This window comes from Rousettus aegyptiacus, unplaced genomic scaffold, assembly GCF_014176215.1.
Source record: "Rousettus aegyptiacus isolate mRouAeg1 unplaced genomic scaffold, mRouAeg1.p scaffold_m13_p_18, whole genome shotgun sequence".
In the NCBI taxonomy this organism is placed as follows: domain Eukaryota; kingdom Metazoa; phylum Chordata; class Mammalia; order Chiroptera; family Pteropodidae; genus Rousettus; species Rousettus aegyptiacus.
This window is the reverse complement of record NW_023416293.1, coordinates 9,270,632-9,289,095: the sequence shown is the minus strand read 5'-3', so window position 1 is coordinate 9,289,095 and position 18,464 is coordinate 9,270,632. Positions and strand designations below refer to the sequence as shown.

At 40.5% G+C, this 18,464-nt stretch overlaps 1 protein-coding gene across 1 annotated transcript in view; it reads left to right on the top strand.

Moving 5' to 3' along the window:
* The window catches only part of USH2A (usherin), a 526,768-nt gene that overhangs the window by 385,754 nt on the left and 122,550 nt on the right, over positions 1–18,464 (top strand). Inside the window, exons 45-48 of the mRNA XM_036235436.1 lie at positions 607–809; positions 2,420–2,532; positions 12,745–12,943; positions 15,966–16,134. Coding sequence (XP_036091329.1) covers positions 607–809; positions 2,420–2,532; positions 12,745–12,943; positions 15,966–16,134 — 684 coding nt within the window. The remainder of the gene's footprint in view (positions 1–606; positions 810–2,419; positions 2,533–12,744; positions 12,944–15,965; positions 16,135–18,464) is intronic.

Sequence of the window (18,464 nt, the reverse complement as noted above, 5' to 3'; positions counted from 1 at the left end):
TCGAATAATTGTGTAATTTAACGCCAAGCAAGATTTTTTTCCTAATGTTAGATTTCATCATTACCTATGGTAATCAACATTCAAAATCATTTACATAATGACAATATTGCATTATTGCTTCATAGTGCTTGAGTTACAAGCTAGTAACATCAAATGATTTTTCACGTTCCGCCAGCCTCAGTGTATTCGAGTTTTAGTTTCTGCTTAAGGAGCAAATTTTCTTTCCTTCCAATCCACGCCCCCCCGCCCTCCCCTAAACCCCTCCCGGAGATATGGAGTGAGGGGTTAGAAAAAGAGACGAAATAATAGACATGTGTTAGTGGTGCAGATGGGTGAATAATTTATCATCATATCCCACTGGTCACATAGTATTGAAGATTAGCACTATGCTGGTGGCATAAAGCATTTTCCCACTAGTTCTTATGGTTTCTAACTGAGAGTATAATAAGCCAATTTACAGAGGACGGCAGCCTGTGATAACTTCATCAGAGGACGGCAGATAAGCAGCGGACCCTTCGCTAAACCTAAATCCTGATCTGCATTTAGTTTAATAAGTGCTCTTTCAGAGACAGCTGGAGTTTATTCAGTTCCCTCCTCTAATTCCAGCGCCTCAGGGCATGGCTCCTCCAGAGGTTGTCATCATCAACAGTACAGCTGCACGCGTCATCTGGACGTCCCCTTCAAACCCAAATGGAGTTGTCACTGCGTGTTCTGTCTATGTAAATAATAAGCTGCGCAAGACTGGGATGAATGCGCCCGGGTCTGTCGTTCTGCAAGACCTGTCTCCCCTCACTGTCTATGACATTCAGGTTAGAGCTTTGTTTTTTGTTGTTGTTGTTTTTGTTTTGTTTTTGTTTTTGTTTTGTTTTCTTTTGTTTTTAATATAGTTAAGCTTATGGATATGTTAATAACACAAGTCGGATCGTGTCTCTTAGTGGACACCTTCCATCTTGGTTACAGATTATTTGGTGGGAAAAGGGAGAGGAAGACGGGAAATCGCTCAGGATTGAGTCGGCTGTGGGCGAACGTGTGAGTCTCTCTCTCTCGAGAGGATCGTGGCGATGTGGAACGTGGTGGTGACGGGGAGATGATGGCGTCCGCCCTGGCAAAACGAAGCGGATCGTGTGTTTGCAAAAAAGTCCGGCCAGGCGGTCCGCCTTCTCTCTTTCTGCTTCTCTTGCTGATAATGAAAATCAGAACCAGCCTGTGATTATGGAGCTCTCATTTCTATTTCTGCCAGTTACTAATTTGGTAACTTTAGGGAAGTCATTAACCTACTTGGGGTCAGTGGTCTCTCTTGTCAGGGCAGTGGACTAGGTGGCAGACGGCATTCTGTCCACCTCTAGTGTCCCGTGGTTCTGAATGCAGAAAGAAAGCATCAGTGAGTATATGTCAGACACAACATTATTAAAAGATGTTTATCTAAGGGTGAGAGAACTATATCTACACCTCATTCAATGGCCCGCACCTCTATGAGCACAGTTGTATTTAAACTTTTGTCCCTCGGGCTTCTCGGAGAGGCCGATGAAGTCCTAGAAACACCTGTTCTAGAAAAATATGTATGTACTTAGATGAGAAAAATCAACATGCCGTTCCAGAGAGTGCACCGACCACCTTAGGCCCAACTTAGAGACCTCCTTGATAACTACTAACCTTAAGAGTAGAAAAAATATGGAGAACACTGTATAAGGCATGCGAAACAAGGAACTTACCCTCAAGGAATAGCAAATCTTGTCACAGTGCGAGGATATGAACAATAGCAAGACCAAAAGTAGAAATTAATGATAAAAATGGAGTGTTTCGGAAGCTAGAAGTTCATAGAGAAAGGTCGCAATTTAGTACGTTTTTAAATAAACTATGCTGCTTCTAGAATCCATGAGTGCTCTATAAAAAATTTTCAGAAGACATTAAGCATAGAAAGTTTGTTTGAGTGCAGAAGGCTTTTACTGGCTCTGTTTACTAGATGCCGCCTTATTCACGTTCCCATCTCCTTCTTTTCCCACGTTTAAGGGCGAAAAGACATAATCGTCCGACTGTAACCAAAGCTTTAGCCCCTTTCACTACGAGGCCCGGCTTCCTAAGGAAACAGTTTTAAAATGTGCAGTTAAAGAAGAAAGTCACGTCGGTTAGTTTTCATTACACGCCACGATTTCTGTTAACCTCTCTGAGTTGTCACAGTTTTCAGTCATAGTTTTTAGAGAGTCCACGTGTGCATGTACGTTATAGAGCACAGTATGAAATAAGAAGTCTACTCAAAATAATTAGAAATACAGCTTTACGAGCGTAGGAAGGTGGTGGAGGATTTGCTGTGCCATCCTCTTCGGGGCCCGGGTGAAACGAGGGTAGGTGAGATTCAGCTGTTGGCGGTCTGGATTTTGACAATAGTCGGATTCATGCTTTTCTAAACTACTGTTTGCAGGTTGAAGTCTGCACAAAATACGCCTGTGTGAAAAGCAACAGGACCCAAATCACCACCGTGGAAGACACCCCAAATGATATACCAACACCGACAATTGGTGGCATCACTTCAAGGTACACATTTTTTGTCACCCAAGTTAAAGAACCGATCGTGTGCAATGAAAATGAAAGTGACGTTATCTGAACCACGGCACTCTCACTCAATAAGCTGCTATAAATGTATGTGTGAAGCCAAATTTTGATATTATAGTATCGATCTCACCCCCTAACATTTAAGCTTTGATGTTTCTGTCTCTGTTCACCCAACTTCCCTTCTCTTTACTCAGTAATCTCTGAACAAACGCTTAAAACATGAAATTTAAATGTGTCCTTCAGTGAATCCTTCTGTGAGACACAGAATACAATTTTAATTAAGGTGACTACCGTCTAACTTAATCTCTTTGAAAAAAATTAGATTTACATTTATCAGATTGCCCTCAAGCTAGAAATATCTGTAAAATAAATAGGGAAGATGATGTTTGGATAATCATTCTCAATTTTATCAGATTCTTGGTAGAATCCCTTTATTTTTCTGTTTTTTTTTTTTTCTGAGAAATGATCATAATTTGAAAGTGAGTCTCTCTTCAATTCAAAGTTAGCAAGAATAATAACAATGAGAAGATTTAATATTGTTTCCCAGTCCAAAGTGTGATGACGGCCACTGTCCATTCCTGTATGTCAAGTCGAGGCTAAGAACTCAGTCTGAATACTTGCAGGTCCTTCTTTTGCCCCAGTGCAATGAATCACCGTTCACCTACACACACACACACACCACACACCCCCATGCACACCGACTAAAACAATCTATACGTTATAAAATGTTTCCATTCTGAAGCATCCCTTATGACAAATTCAAATATGTAGGTCTTTTTCAATTTGAGGATCCAGTGATCAAAATAATTAGAAAACCCCGAGTAATCGGATGCTTAGTTATTTAGGGCAAAAAATCATATCTTGTCTTCTTGAGCACACCTTCTATCAAACTCATGACAGGTATTTATCGAATTGGGGGTTTGTCAATTAATTGATAATTCCCTCAGGTTTCCCCCACCTACCCACAGGATTGCCTACTGCGCAGAAGGAAAATGGTCAAGCTAAAGGGACACAGCTTTATTTGTTCTTTCAGCAAACATATCTGTGGCTAGCATCGTGTAAGAGGAAAAAGCAATACGAAGAATTATCGGGCGAGGGTCTAAATGTTCGCAGTTCGAGTCTATAGTAAAAGTCACTGAGCTAAACACATATTTATAGAACACGGCGAAAAACTGCAGCGGAAGTTGATAATGTGCATGAGATGCATGAAGAGAGAAATACCAAACTCTGCCTACAGTTCTCATTCAAAGCCTCATGGAAAATAGGACACTTGAGCTCAGTCTTGAACAACTCAAGGAAGGATTACAGTTCGGTGGGCAGGTGACGTCAGATTTCTTGTCTGCTGCCATCCCATGACTCAAACCCTGGCGAGTGGCATAAGGGAACTTAGCTTAGATTCCCTGTTTATATTTAGCTAAAAATAATATGTAAGCTTTATTAGAAGTTGAACGAATACCCATCCATGTCTTTGTCTCTGGGATTTTTTTTTTTTTCCTTTTAAGAAGATGATAAGAAAAACTATTTTGCGGTTGCGGGTAATGATAGCTTACCCTCCGATATATTTGATGGCAAAAAAAAAAAAAATTAAGGGTATCAAACAACAAGAGCAAGGAAAATGAGAGAGAAGACAACAGAAGAGAGATTTCAGCACGAATCTGGACACAGCATTTGGCAGAGAGAGGCAGGCAACTTCGTAAAGCGGAGAAATGTACAACCAAAATGTGGCTTGGCAGAGGGAGATAATGACATAAAACGAACGCATTCGCCCTACAGAGAACCTCAGCATCTGAGCTCTCACACGCTTTAAGGGTTGCGCACAAGGGAGAGGTAGGGAGAGGTTCAAAGGCGAAATCACGGGATTAGCTGAAAGTCTGAAAAAAGGTGATTAGAACCTGTAATTAGTCGGGGTTCTCCAGAGAAACAGAACCAAAAGCGGAGACTCGGGAAGACTTGAAGCCAGTCCAAGTCCGAAGATCTGAGACTCAGAGGAGCCAGTGGCGTAAATCTCAGTCCAAGTCTGAGTGAGGAGAAGCCTGATGTCTTAGCTCCGGTAGCAGGCAGGAGAAGGAATTCCTCCTCCCTCCCCTTCTTCTCTGTTCAGTCCCTCAACGGATCGGATGACGCCCACGTACCTTGGGAAGGGCCATCTGCTTTTCCTCTGTCTACCGATCCAAACGCGAACCTCATCAGAGAGCACCTTGCAGGTAAACCCAGAAATGAGATGTACCCAATATCTGGGCCCAGACCAGTTGACACACATGATCAACCATCACGGAATTCAAGGTTCCCTACCTCTACCTCATACATCCAGGTGTCTGTCTGTCTATCTTACTCCATGTGGTGTATCCCTTTACCAGGAGATCAGAAATTTATTCCCAGGAGAAATTGAACTGAGGTACTTAGGAATTAGGGCCACTAGGCACAGTGGACGGCTGGGGTGTAAAAAGGTAAAGGAGAAAATCATGATTAAAGTGGAGCACTGTAATTGGAATGATCGAAGCCTTGGCTGCTTTCCCAACTTTGTTCTCAAAAATAAAGAGTCACACATGACCCCAGACATTCTTCTCTTGAAAAGCTTGAATGGCCCCAAATAAAATAACTCCAGATATATGCAGATGGGGAATCCCCTAGCAGAAAAGATAGCTCGCCACCTGGTCACTTAGAAGGGAAGTACGCCAGTCGGCAAGACTCACTCTATGTAAAGGTTCTAATCAGCTTTTTGTACCTCACTCTCAAAGATTAAAAGGACCAAAATGAAAGAAGAGAAATAACTCAATAGACTAGAGACAGGACAGACTAAGGAAACGCATACATAATAACCTCAAAGAGATAAAAAGAAATTCTTTATGAAACAAACACATTTACTTGGAAAAAAAAATTAAATTGGGGGTTAGGAGAGGACCTCATGGGAATTAAAAGTGTCGAGTCGAACTAAAACTTTGGGAGCAAATTTAAAGCAAGGTCTCTGAATATGCGATAAAAAAAAAAAAGCAAAGATGTCAAGAAAAATGTAATTAAGAAAATTAGACAAAATCCAGGAAATTATGTGGGTAGTACGAGTTTCAGAAAGAGAGAACAGAGGAGAAAGGGGGCAGGAGATAAAGACGACAAGAAAATATCCCAGAACCAAAGTCACCGATGTGCAGATCGAGAGAGTCTGCATATACCAGGATGACGACCAGGTTAAGCATCAACAAGAGATTCTCAGGAAATTTCAGAATACCAGGTTTCCTGAATTTGCTCATTGTTTACCCTCTTACATTTTTCATGTTTTAAAAATTTTATACAAAGTAAAATGCGCTCTTTTCTTGCTCCGCGTTGCTGTGAGTTTTGACAAATGCCTAAACACCGCCGCAGTCGAGACATAGCACGCTCGGTTCCGTCACGGCAGAATACGCCCTCGCACGGTGCTCTGTGGAGCCAGCCTCCCCTCCTCCTGCCCCCAGACTGAGCAAACGCGTCTCTCTTCTAGTCTCTACAATGCCGCCTGGTCCCTACTGTCACTTAAGCTTAGTTGTATGGCACGAAGCCACCTAAGTCTGGCTGCTTCCACTTAGCGTAATGCACTTAAGAGTCATCCGTGTTATTGTACATATCAAGTTCGTGGCTTATTGTTGCTGAATAATATTTCATTGTATGAATCTACTACAGTTTATGGACAATTCAGGGAGTTTCCAGTTTTTTGGTGACTGTCTATAAAGGTGCTGTAAACATTCACCCACGAGACCTAGAAGATTGCCTGAGTCCCTCACTTGTGAGGTCCCTCCATGGTTTCTAGGTCCCTGGACTTCCTTTCCTGGGTCTTTAGCCAGAAAAAAAAAACATGGTTTCTTTTGGAATTTCAGCCTCTCAGGTCTTCCACACACAGTTACATCGATGAGGCTGTTTGAGGAGCAATGAGATGAGAGAAAACAGAAAAATAAACAGGGATTGGCTCGCCACACATTCTACAGAGCACAGGGGCCCCTTCTTCTGGATCCTCTGGTTAGAAAGAGAGATTTTTCTTGGGGTTTTAGATTTCCATTTGGCCAGGGCTGCCATAGTGCAGCTCCTTGGCTGAAACCATCCTCAGAGTGGGGGCCAGAGGAAAAAAAAAAAAGGGGAGATAACCCCAAACAGGGATTTCCCTCACACCCTCTGGCTTGCTAGGGCTTTCTGGATTCTACCAGGAAGGCAGAGTTTCTCTCGCAGATTCACTTTGTCCCATGGACAGCGCCACGCTGGGCTTGTTCTCGGGTCGAAGATGGGAGACAAAGGAGGAAAATTCACCCTATAATGTTTGTGCTTCAGGTTTTGGCTTCGCTCCTGATCTGTCAGCTTTTCAGGGTCCTCGGGTGGCTGCTTTTTGGAATTCGTGTAGACTTTCTAGTGGTGATCAGCGGGGGACAGAGGCTCTAATAGACTTACTCCGTACCGGCCAGCACAGAAAATCCCCTTGTCCCATACTTCTCTGTATTCCAATGCCTCCGGCAATGTTCTCCCGTTCTTTCTCCCTCCCTTCCCGTTTTTCCATGCCTTTTGGGTCAAAAATTCAGCAAAAAAAAACCTTGATGGAGATCATTCGGAACCAAAATATTGGCACGTAAAGCGTTTCCTTTCTTGAAATGATCCATCGTAGCGGAGCAGCACTTTCCAAAGGCGACACTCTAACGAGCGGGTGCGGGCTGCCAAGCCATTAATCAAAATTACGCCAGCACCAAAGCAGTTAGCCTCCCGCGCGCACGTTATTGTTTGTGTAATTTCATTATACTTCTGGCAACGTAGACTTGTTAGTTATGTTTCTATTTTGGTTTTTAAAAGTCTCTCTTATATTAGCAACATGCGAAATCAAATGTGAAATCCTTCTAGAGACGTGGCAGTAAACTGGTTTATTTCAGTAATTTGGTTTCTAACAAGACATGTATTTCTCAGATTCTCGGCTTATTCCGGGTCAAATGCAGTTGTTGGTACACATTCGACTTCCATGCGTTTTTAATAACATGCCCGTCGGCCTGTGTGATTGTATGTGCGCAGCGCGTCGCCCTTGTCTGTGGCTTCACTTGGACCTTGCGCTTGGCTCCATCTCCAGAACAAGCACTTACATACGTTTTTCTCAGATCTAAACCAAAGATGCCGTAGCACACAAATAAAGATCAGCTGGACCTTTCTAGATTTATAGCCCGCTCCTCCGGAAGCAAACTCCGTTCCTACATTGCGTTTCCCATACTTGTCATATTATCATCAGCTGCTTCTGTATCCCAAAAGAATACTAACTACTGATCGATAGCCTGTACATGTCTGGCCATGGCCTACACGTGCCCCGGGTAGTTCATTTATTTGCCTTGGTGGATTTGTTAGAGTGGAATTTAATCAATAGCTAATTCATTAATTCTGGTCCTCCAGAACGTGGAGACGGTGCTGTGTGGAGATAGCTCACTGGCCCTGGCCGTGATTGAAATATGACAAACACTGGGCTCGGGGCTGCCTGTGAGGCGTACGTATCTATTCCCCATAAACGAATAAGCTAAGAAAAGAACAAAAACAGGACGAGTTTTTATCATGTCACTGCCGGTATTGCAAAGTGCACGCTCTCCAGGCGTGAGGCTCACAGAAAGCAGAGAGCAGGCGGGCGGGCCATGTCTCTCACTGCCTTTCTCATTAGGACCCCGGCGCTTCTGTTCAGCTCTCCGTCAGCGTGGGGCTGTATTATCGATGAGAAGTCTAAGGTATGACGTCTTCGTAGCATTCACAAACAGTTGTTTAAAAATTTGCCTCAGGATCTTGAATGATATAAATGGTATTTTTACACACCGGCTTTTCAGAAGTCTTTATGAGAGCGGCATTGGCCGTGTGTCTCTGAATGAAGGTTAAACCCCTGTCATCCTTTATAAATCCTCCTCTATTTCCCGAGTGCTTAGCTTGGGGTTGAATATGTCGTAAGAGGCCATAGCTTGTGGGAAAAGATTATTCCCCAGTTTGCCTCACCAGATTAGAGAAGAAACTTTGAAACCCCTCTATTTTTATGACATTAGATAGCAAAGAATCGTCTCTATCCTTAAGTTTCTCTCTTGGAGTTTCAGCGGCTAGCAGCCTGAATACTGAAGTTATATATATTTATATTTATATTTATTTATATTTATATTTATACACACACATACATACATGTATGTGTGTGTATGTATGTGTATATTTTTTAAAATTTAAGCCATGTTTTATTTCATTTTTTTACTAGAGAAAATGTCGGGCTCTAGACGTAGGATGTCGGTTACCTCTCCTTCACTTGTATTCTAAACTCCTTACCTCACCGGCGAGGACAGTTGGGGGCAGCTTTTCATTTGGACTGGGACTTTGTGTCGAGGTCTTCAAAGGACATGGCAAGAACACACGAAAGACATAATCTGGAAGATGTTCAGTACTGTTCTCTAGATCCAGTCAATAGTCATATCCATGGCATCTTTCAGGAAATGTGTGGGTAGCCAGTGAGTTCTGGTCATCAAATTTACTGTTTGATTAATAACCTAATCTGCCAGGCTGTTAACTCTAAAAGGGCCTTTAATTCTGCTGGCGACAACACTGCATGATCATCCTATTTCGTCATCAGACTCCTCAGGGTGGTAGTTGAGACACCACAAACTTTCCTCTTATGTTCATATCGACCCTCCATGATGGGCAGATGTGGATCGTTCGCTCATCAGGTTGGTCCATTACCCTCCGACACACGACGATGCTGGTTCCCACCTCTCACCTTTGCTTATGTTGATCTTCCTGCCCAGAATCTTTCCCATCTTCTTATTCACCAGTTCAAGTTCATAGCCACTTCTCCCCTGATAATCTCATCATTTAGCTTAGAACACAGTGATCCTAGTGTATGTATTTTTATGCTCGTAACCTGAACTATATATCTAAGCTCTTGATTCTGCATCACTATATAACATTTGCCTCCTTAATATATGTGTGATTCACACCCCCTATTACTCACACACAAGTTTTGCCTTGACTTTTTACCTACTACAAGCTATGCCAAACATTCCAGTAGGTAATTAAATATTCAGGGACTTAATTTGAGAGCAGAAAATTAATATTTTTATTCTGTTATATTTGGTCTTATATTAAAAATATTCTGATGCGTTTTGATAACCACAGTCTGGAATAGTATTGAAAAACTCGAGTATTACACAAATTATTGATAAAAATAATCAAGTTGAATAGAAAGGGGAAAAAAACAACTTGTGTAAACATGATCAAGGAATCTGGAGCTGTTTAATCTATAATAATGTAGATTATATGAAAAAGTTTTCCTTTGCCCCAAGCAAGAACATTTTTACAAAATGACAATAAAATATTAAAATAAAATGTTAGAGAATGCCAGTGAGAACCTTAACTCTTTCTGATGTACATCATTTTAATATTCACCTGTATAAAGATGGGTGGTGAAGAAATGATTTTCCTATACTCCTTTCTATCTTCAGTGTTGGTTGGTGCTTCTCGAAATAATAATTATAAGTGACAATCATTGTGGCGGTGGCTGTTGTAGTATATAGCAGTCACAGAAGTAGAATAGTAATTCTAATGATATGACAGAATTAAAAGGAAATAGCTCCAACTAGAATGTCCAAACACTCCATCTGTGTACTAAAATCTGTGTAGACATGGTGGCTTTTATCAGAATCTTTATTAAGGTAGCTTAAATTTCAGGCCCTCGTGCTCTGAGAGCTAAACGAACTAGTCATTACTTTATGAACAAATCTACATCAAAAAATATTTGTTTGAGGACTCACAGTCCGTTTCATGTTTCTGCACAAGCATGCGGTCTTTATTGGTCTATACGCTTTAGCTTCTTTCCCAATATGTGACATCCATTTCTATAGTTTAAGAATATTTCCTCTCTTTTACCCCTAAACATCAAAGTGAAGCACTCATTTATTAGTTCATAATAGCGCATATTTCTCAGTGATGTCTTTCATTTCAAATTTCATTTCATCTTCAAAAGCAGAATTGTCCGTGGTTTTGCTTGAGGTGTAGATGGTCGCACATCAGTTCGGCTGTGCGAGAGAGACAAGTCATACTGGCATGGTGCTCTCTGTGTCTTTTCTAGACTTCACTAATTCACAAGCTTTGGTGGACAAGGCGGACCTTCGAATGCCACTGAAATGTGGTCTTATCTGTAGCTGATTACGCAGTGAATACAAAAGAGGTATCTACAAAATGTAAAATTAATTTTCGAGACTTGGATAAAGATCTTAGAATAATAATGGTGGATAAACAAATCACCTACGAAACCGTTCTCTTGTAGGTGACATTTCCTATCTGCCGAAGTCATGTAGTGAGTGTGTTGGGTTTGTACCCACAAGAAAATGAAATACTTTTCTTTTCTTGAAAATCAGTCTATTAAAATGTCAGGGTTTATCTTGACTGCTTCTTTTTAATGTAAATGTTTGGGCTTAATTGAATTCCTAATACATGATGTCACATGGAATTAAGACAGAGCCCAGTCATTTGGTCTATAAAGATGTATTTCTCCTTAAAATGAAAGGTATAATAAAATATGATTTCATGCAATGACAGAAAAGTGGTCAGTATAAATTATTGAGAGATTTTTATTGTATGATCTTTCAGGTGTAGTGACTAAGCTCATTTGTACTCACTCTCCTCCAGAATACTTTTGGAATGTTTTACAAGTAAAGGTGGTCTTAACTGCTTATGACTAGTTGGTTACTCGTTACACAAATGGAGTTAATTTCAAACGTCAGAATTCTACCCTCTTTTTTTTGAAAACAGTAAGAACAGAAATAATTATTAGTTTATATTTACATGGTGTTTTACCAATAATAGACTTTTCTTGACATGCTAAATGCAATAATATGTCATGTCCAAATCTCTGGGGTTTTATTAGAAGCTTTAACTACTTCCTGTTTATAGAGCTTATTTAAAAAAAAAAAAAAAACAAACACTAAAGATGGTACAGGCATGTCATCTAGGCTGTATGATTCTGGCAAGTGGACCTAAGAACAGAATTAAAGTTCTATAACATTAACCTGAGAGCGAGTCATTTTATTCAGGGTCAATTCCTCTGCAAACAGCTTTATGTTATGATCTCATTTGCTACAGCAAATAAAATATTAATCATTGAAAATATAGGAAAGTTTTGGTCAGATGTTGCGCCCTCATTGCACATCGACCCCTCCCCCAAATGTATACTCATATTTAGAACAAAATCTTAGCTTAATTTTTAAAAAAATCAAACATCTTTAAACACATGAGGATGTAGAACATGATGTGCTATGGGAATCTCCATTTCCTCTATTTCTGGCCACAAACATATGTGACCATGGTATTTAAAGAATAATCATACAAATAGAACTGTTTCTGTGAGTCAAAAATTAAGATATGTCCGAGCAAAATGTAGTTGAAGTTTATCAGTTTTATCAATTGATAAAGATTTTTATCAGTTTGGACATTTATTTTGGCTACAAACAGCAAAACACCAACAACAGAGGGTAAAGTATGTATCTCTAGAGCTAGATTATTGTCAGTCTTGTTTCAGCTATACCAAATACCATGGCAGTATCTCTGGGTTCTTAGGGTCTTAAATGGCTGTAGAATGATGGCTGAAGTTCTAGGGATTATGTTTAGCATGAAGAAAGAGAATGGGAAAGGTGACAGCTGAATCAAGAAAGCTAAAGTTTCCTAGGAGCTGTGTAGGGATCCCACGTCAGTCTTCTCGTTTCCTCTCTTTGAGCAGCTGTGTGTCACATCACTAGCCCGGGGGGTGAGGAGAAAAGGAAAGAAGGTGGTTACAAGTAGGGGTTAGGTCTGCCTCGCCTTCTAATTTCCACCCTATTTACCAAGTCATGTTACTTGTGTCTTATTTTTACTTATCATACCAAAACTTCGTGTTGATTTAACTGATTAACCACAAGTAACATCGTTTCTTCTTGTTTCTGAAATTTAAGGTGTAAGACCACTGGACCGATGTCATGCATTACTCTCCCAAAAAGCTTAAATAGTTTTGATTGATTCTCAAAACATGTTATATGGTGGTAGAATATCTGCGTGTGTGTGTATGTATATATTAATATAGACATAGTCTTTGCTACAGCTTTTTAATTAGAAATAGGCCTAATCCGGACAATTAATTGAAAAGTACACAAGGTTGATAGGCAGCAATATTAAATGTTATCTTTCCAAAAGTATTAATTATTCTCTCTGTTACAGATCCCTTCAAATCGATTGGAAGTCTCCAGGGAAACCAAATGGCATCATTCTTGGATATGATCTTTTACGGACAACATGGCACCCATGCCCTACAACCCAGAAGTTAGTAAAGGACCACAGTGCTGAGCTCTGCATGGCAGTGGCCTGTCAAAAACCTAAAACTGTCTGTGGACACAGGTGCTATTCTCCTGAAGCTAAGGTAAATCTTTTCAAACTAGTCAGTGACATGTTTTTCTCACTGAACACTCCAGATGAAATCACTTGCTTCTTAAACCATGATTTATCATGATCAATATTTCTAGTAGTCTATCAAGACCCCATGGAAAAGAAAGGATGCTTATAAAAATTCTATCATCCTCATGAGCATTCTAGCCTTCTCATTTTTCATCATCTTCACAGGAAATATTAGTTTATCGAAATAGTAAGGAACTTCCTGAATTTGCATTTGATGGAGCGACTCGAATTTTCTTTACAACTAATCCATTCAGCTACAAGTGGGTGTTTGTTTACATGACACTGATGAGTAACTGTGAACAGGACCTTTCATGGTTTGTCAGAAATATTTTAAAATTATGGCCATTTGCAGATTAATGTTCATATTAGTCGTAGTTTAGGAATCAGATCAATAGTACAGCCAGACAGAGGAGTTTGTAAATGGCTTTTATTGACAAACGATGCAGAAGATTCTTTGTTCGAAGGTAGGATTTCATATAATGAAATAATGTTCCTATTTATCAACAACATCACACATTTAATGACTAAAGCTACTACTAAATTCAAAAGGTTCGCTGTAGAAGGACATGGTAATTAAGAAAGTGAGTTGTTGAAGCATTATGGATCAAAACACAAATTATCATGGCCGACACTGGCTAAGTATTAGTTATCATCTAAGATATGTTATAAAACCAGCAGTTATGAACTATCTTATCTTTTGACACTTAAGCCCCAGAATTGTCATTATGCCTAAGTTTTACATCATTTTAGGCCATTAAATGGGTACTGTCCAAGGAACATACTTTCATGAAATGAAATTAAACTTATGATTTCTTGGAGGAAAAATGTGGGAATAAATTTTCTCATTAAAAACATTCTCTAGGAGAAAGAAAGAAAACTTTGATGCATTAAACAAAGTCTTTTTTTGTGTGTATTTTAAGGATATGAACACATAGGTATTGTCAGTAAAAGAATAAATGAAGTCAAAGAAAATCTTAAAACCAAAAAAGTGTAAATTCCAATTTGGAGTTAACTATGAATATGCATTTTCTGCATTAGAGATTGGAGAACATTAGAAAAGAGACTTATCGAGAGTCTGAGAACCTGTCGGAATAAAACATCCAGAGGAGACCCCACCCCCAGAGGCTGGGGTGCAGTGAGTCAGGGTAGGGTGTGAGAATTTGCCTTTGCAACATGTTCCCTACCGATGCCTCCGCCTCTGGTCCCGGGACCAGACTCAGAGAATCACGAGATTACTGAACGACGGTGGGAAACCACAGAACAAGAGAGAGGCTCCCTATGTGAATATCAGCTCAAGTTATTGAAATGTTCATGTACATTTTCTGATACATCTCACTTTAAGACCGAATAAATTAGAAGATTAAGACATAGTCTAGTTAAGGGGAGACCTCCCAAGAGAAATCATTGCTCGAAAATGTCCCCTTGGAGGTCCGTCAATGATCTAATGATGGATTCGAAGAAAGGGCACAAGTTTCATGTCACTGAAGCAGCCAGAAAAGGGCACTGGCGAGGAACGGATGGAAGTGAACCATCCTAACGGCCCGTGGCTAAGTAAAGATCCAAATGGAAACGTCCAACGAGGATGACAGCAAGTACTAGAGAAGCCCGATGAAGGAAGGTGTCGGGATACACGATATGTGAACGAGACGCTGGAGACCATACAACGAAGAGCAAGGGTTAGGTCAGTGTCAGAGAGCAAGAGGGAGGTAGGTGTGGTATTTTTACCCTGAAAGCAGATACGGCCAGCATTCCTCCATTCCAAGTAAACACACAGAGAAGACTTTTTTTTTTAATTTTTTTTTTTATTTGCTGCACTCTTAAAAACAGGGCTCAATTTAAAAACGTACCCTTTACACGGAATATGACATCCAAGGGAGCAGTGGCCTAGTATAATCCCTGGCATTAAACTAATTTTAAGTTTTCATCGATAAGAACTAAACAGCAAAGAAAATGAATTACACTTCGTTTAACAGGGCTCCCTGAGGAAGCATGGGGCAGACAGACTAAACTCAAGGGCCCCTTTTTCGTTGCTGTCCAGTAACTTCTGAAAAACGAATCAAGTGCTAAGCTAGTGGCCCTTTCGAAGACAGAGATTCCACGTTCTGCTGATCTTCCGCCGAGCTCGATTCAGACGTCGGTGCCGGCTGGCAGCAGCGATGAGCAGCAGAAAGAGAAAGAGAAAAACACCTCTTAAACAGCGGTCGATATTGCGCGCCACGGAAGCATCTGTCCAATCGATGTAACGTGCCAAGCACAGGTTCCGAGGTGGCGTTTCGGCGACTGTATAGTGTTTCATTTGTTATAGACGGAGTGTCAGTCTCTCAGACCTCAAGTGGGCACGAAAATAATCATTTGGTTGTTCAAACACACGATTTCTCCCGCAGCTCCTGGCGAAAACACGTTGTTACAAACAAGGGCTTTTCAAAATTAATGTCCATACACATTTCCTTTTTTTTTTTTTAATGTGAGATTTTATATTTATATATATGAATATATATAAATGTATATATGTATATATGTTGGACTCTTAAGATTGCTTGTCTGAAGATTGGGTTCACAAATAAGTGATCATATAAATTGTAAGAAAAAAGCAACTTATTTTTTGTTTTTAAAGTGGCTAGAGACAGCTTTCCATAGGCTTGGCGTTTTCACATTAAACGGCCATTAAATCAAAAACATACACGAAGGACATTATTCATTTATAATTCTAAATCATCTTTACACTGGACATCCTGACATTCAAAAGATAACTCATATTTATAGAATATTGGAATAGAGCACAAAACATGGTCGAAGGCTAGACAGCTACGCTGTATGAAATAGCATTTACAGGATTTGAATGATGCGGACAAAATGTATTTTTTAAGAGTTTGAATTCGTATCAGAAATAGGCTGCGTTTGGTCTCACATCAAGGCCTTACAAGGCGCGGTGATGTAACATTCTTAATTAAACCACCGTGTTTTTAAACCCGATCCCCGACCTTCAGGTGTGCTGTGACGGAGTCCTCCACGACCGCCGGCCCGGGCTCCGCTGCTGCGGGGACAAGTACGTCCCCCACGTGTCGAATTCGACCGGAGTTTGCTGCGGTGGCAGCATCCGAGAGCCACAGCCGGACCACCGATGTTGCTCCGGGTATTATGTCAGAATTCTGCCAGGTGAGCATCGTGTCCGGGTGTGCTGGGTCATCTCGGGGACCGGAAAAAAGCAAACGCACGACTTGTGCCATACTATGGCAGGCACCTTCCCGACAAAGAGCAGACCTCTCACTCACGCACAGACAGTGACTGCCTGTACATAGCATTTCTCCTTTCGGCTTTGTGAAACTGTAAGCAAGGCCAGGTTCAAACCGAGGGAGTGCAAGAGGCCACGGGTGTCCACCGCACGCGGAAATATATCTGAAGAGCTGGAGAGCGCCCTTTATTTTAGGACTTTGTGCCATGGCTTAATACTTTCATGGTGCACTCCGTGAACGTCTCAGTGTCCCACGCCATGACACCGCTCTGCATTTCCTCCGTGTCTGTTCCGAATGACGCGCATGTTGTTCCTGATGGGGTTCAAGCCCCACATCCCGGGTGTCTGAGACTAGCCCGCCATCAGCCCCCCTAACTGCCGCAGGTGGGCAGTGGAAGGAGGCCCACAGCAAAGAGCAGCAAACGTGGGATTTTCCCTCTCCGCCATTTTTTTTTCCTTCTGTTTATCCAGCCGACTGGATTTTCCAAATTTCAGCAACACAAAACTGCGTCCACTGAATATAATTGAGAATTAAAAGTCATAAAAATTGAAATTCATAAGACAAGTTTATGACAAGCTCTGTGTTAAGAGTTTTACATAGGATACCTTCTCTATTTTTCACAACGGTAGGAGATTGGCATTTTATCTTCAGTTTACAAAGAAGGAAAGAGGTTCAGGGAGGATCGTAACATACCCAGATCCATGCCGATGGGAGTGAAAGAGATAAAATGCAAATTTATTTCAGTGTGTCAGCTGCAAAATCCGTGTTCTTGTGTGTACTCTGCTAGTCTCCTCACCGAAACATGCTGTTATGGGCTAACATCGTTTCCTAAACGACGATTCCAGACCTCCAGAAATCTTAACACTGCTTCACACGGCTTTTTATCATGGAAAAGCCACTGAGAATACAAACTTTTTTCCTACCGCCTAAGTCGAATGCCCATGTCTTCTCTAAAAGTGCAGAAAATGGATACGAAGGCGAGAGAAGATGCCGAAGTGGACGGCAAAGCAAAGCCGGATGCTTTGAGATCCATAGTTTAACATAAAATTTATGCCAGACATGTAGTTAATTCAGGTGTTGTTCAGTATACACACCTTGTGTTTGGTATAACTATAGCAGCCAAGGTATGTGAAATGAGAGCTCGTCTTACCCATGATCTCTTTGCAAACACACTGGAACAGAACGGGAAGGTGAAGTAATTAGATACTATGCAAGTTTATTCAAGGCAAAAATCCTCTAGTCTTCATAATTGTTCCTTAAACGTGATAAAAGAATCTGTCTTCATAGCAGTACTCTTATTTCTGATTCTCACACACACACAAATACTTTTATAATTAAATAATGTAATCAACTTGATTTTCCCAGGAAGAAAACACAACGGTGATAGAAATAGGATTTTGTAGAAAGGCTTTAGCTTCTGTATACTGCAAATCATAGTGTTAGCAACTAATCAAATACTCCTAAATGCTCTAATCTTTCAAAATAACTTATACGGTAGAAGCTTTCAACTATATTCCATATCTTCCCTCCACTTCAAAAAAATAGCCTTAAAAATTGTAATTCTGTAGATGAGATGGAAATTTTCTGTTGTCCCAGCTTTTCTTTCTTCAGACCAAAAGACCATACTAGGCTCTTCTTGAAGTTTAGATAAAACTAATAGTGTTGTCATTTCTAAACTTCTTGAAGTTTAGATAAAACTAATAGTGTTGTCATTTCTAAGTCTCAATAAAATTTTCAGTAACTCGTGATTTACAGCTAACTGTTCACACTCTGAAAAATATCCTCCATCTCTTAAAATTGGTGGAAAATCCTTGATTGCAACACTGCTGTTAACACTTAGGAGGTTTCCCCGTCACTTTCTCAGCCCTAACAAAGTTGAGATTTTGAACTAAGAAAACAACCTATTTAGTTCCATTCCCCCCCAAAATTTAACATTTTTTCCCCTAAAAATGAAGGAAGCTGTGGAAGTCCAAGAGTCATTTATCGGTATTACATAAAACTTTCTAAGAAGTAATTTTTAAAACAAGAATTTTTAAAAACTCCCTATCTGCCTATTGGCACATGCTCACTCAGATGTCAAGATTTCGACATCTACCAAACTGTTGAGCATGGCCCGCATTCGGATGTATCTTAAATAGTTTTTCACAGTATTAGAATGCCTACCATGGTGTCAAGTAGAAAAAAAAAAATGCAGTCTCATGGGATAATCAACAAGAGTGTTTCGCTGCCATCATTAATCTCTGTGTACCTAAG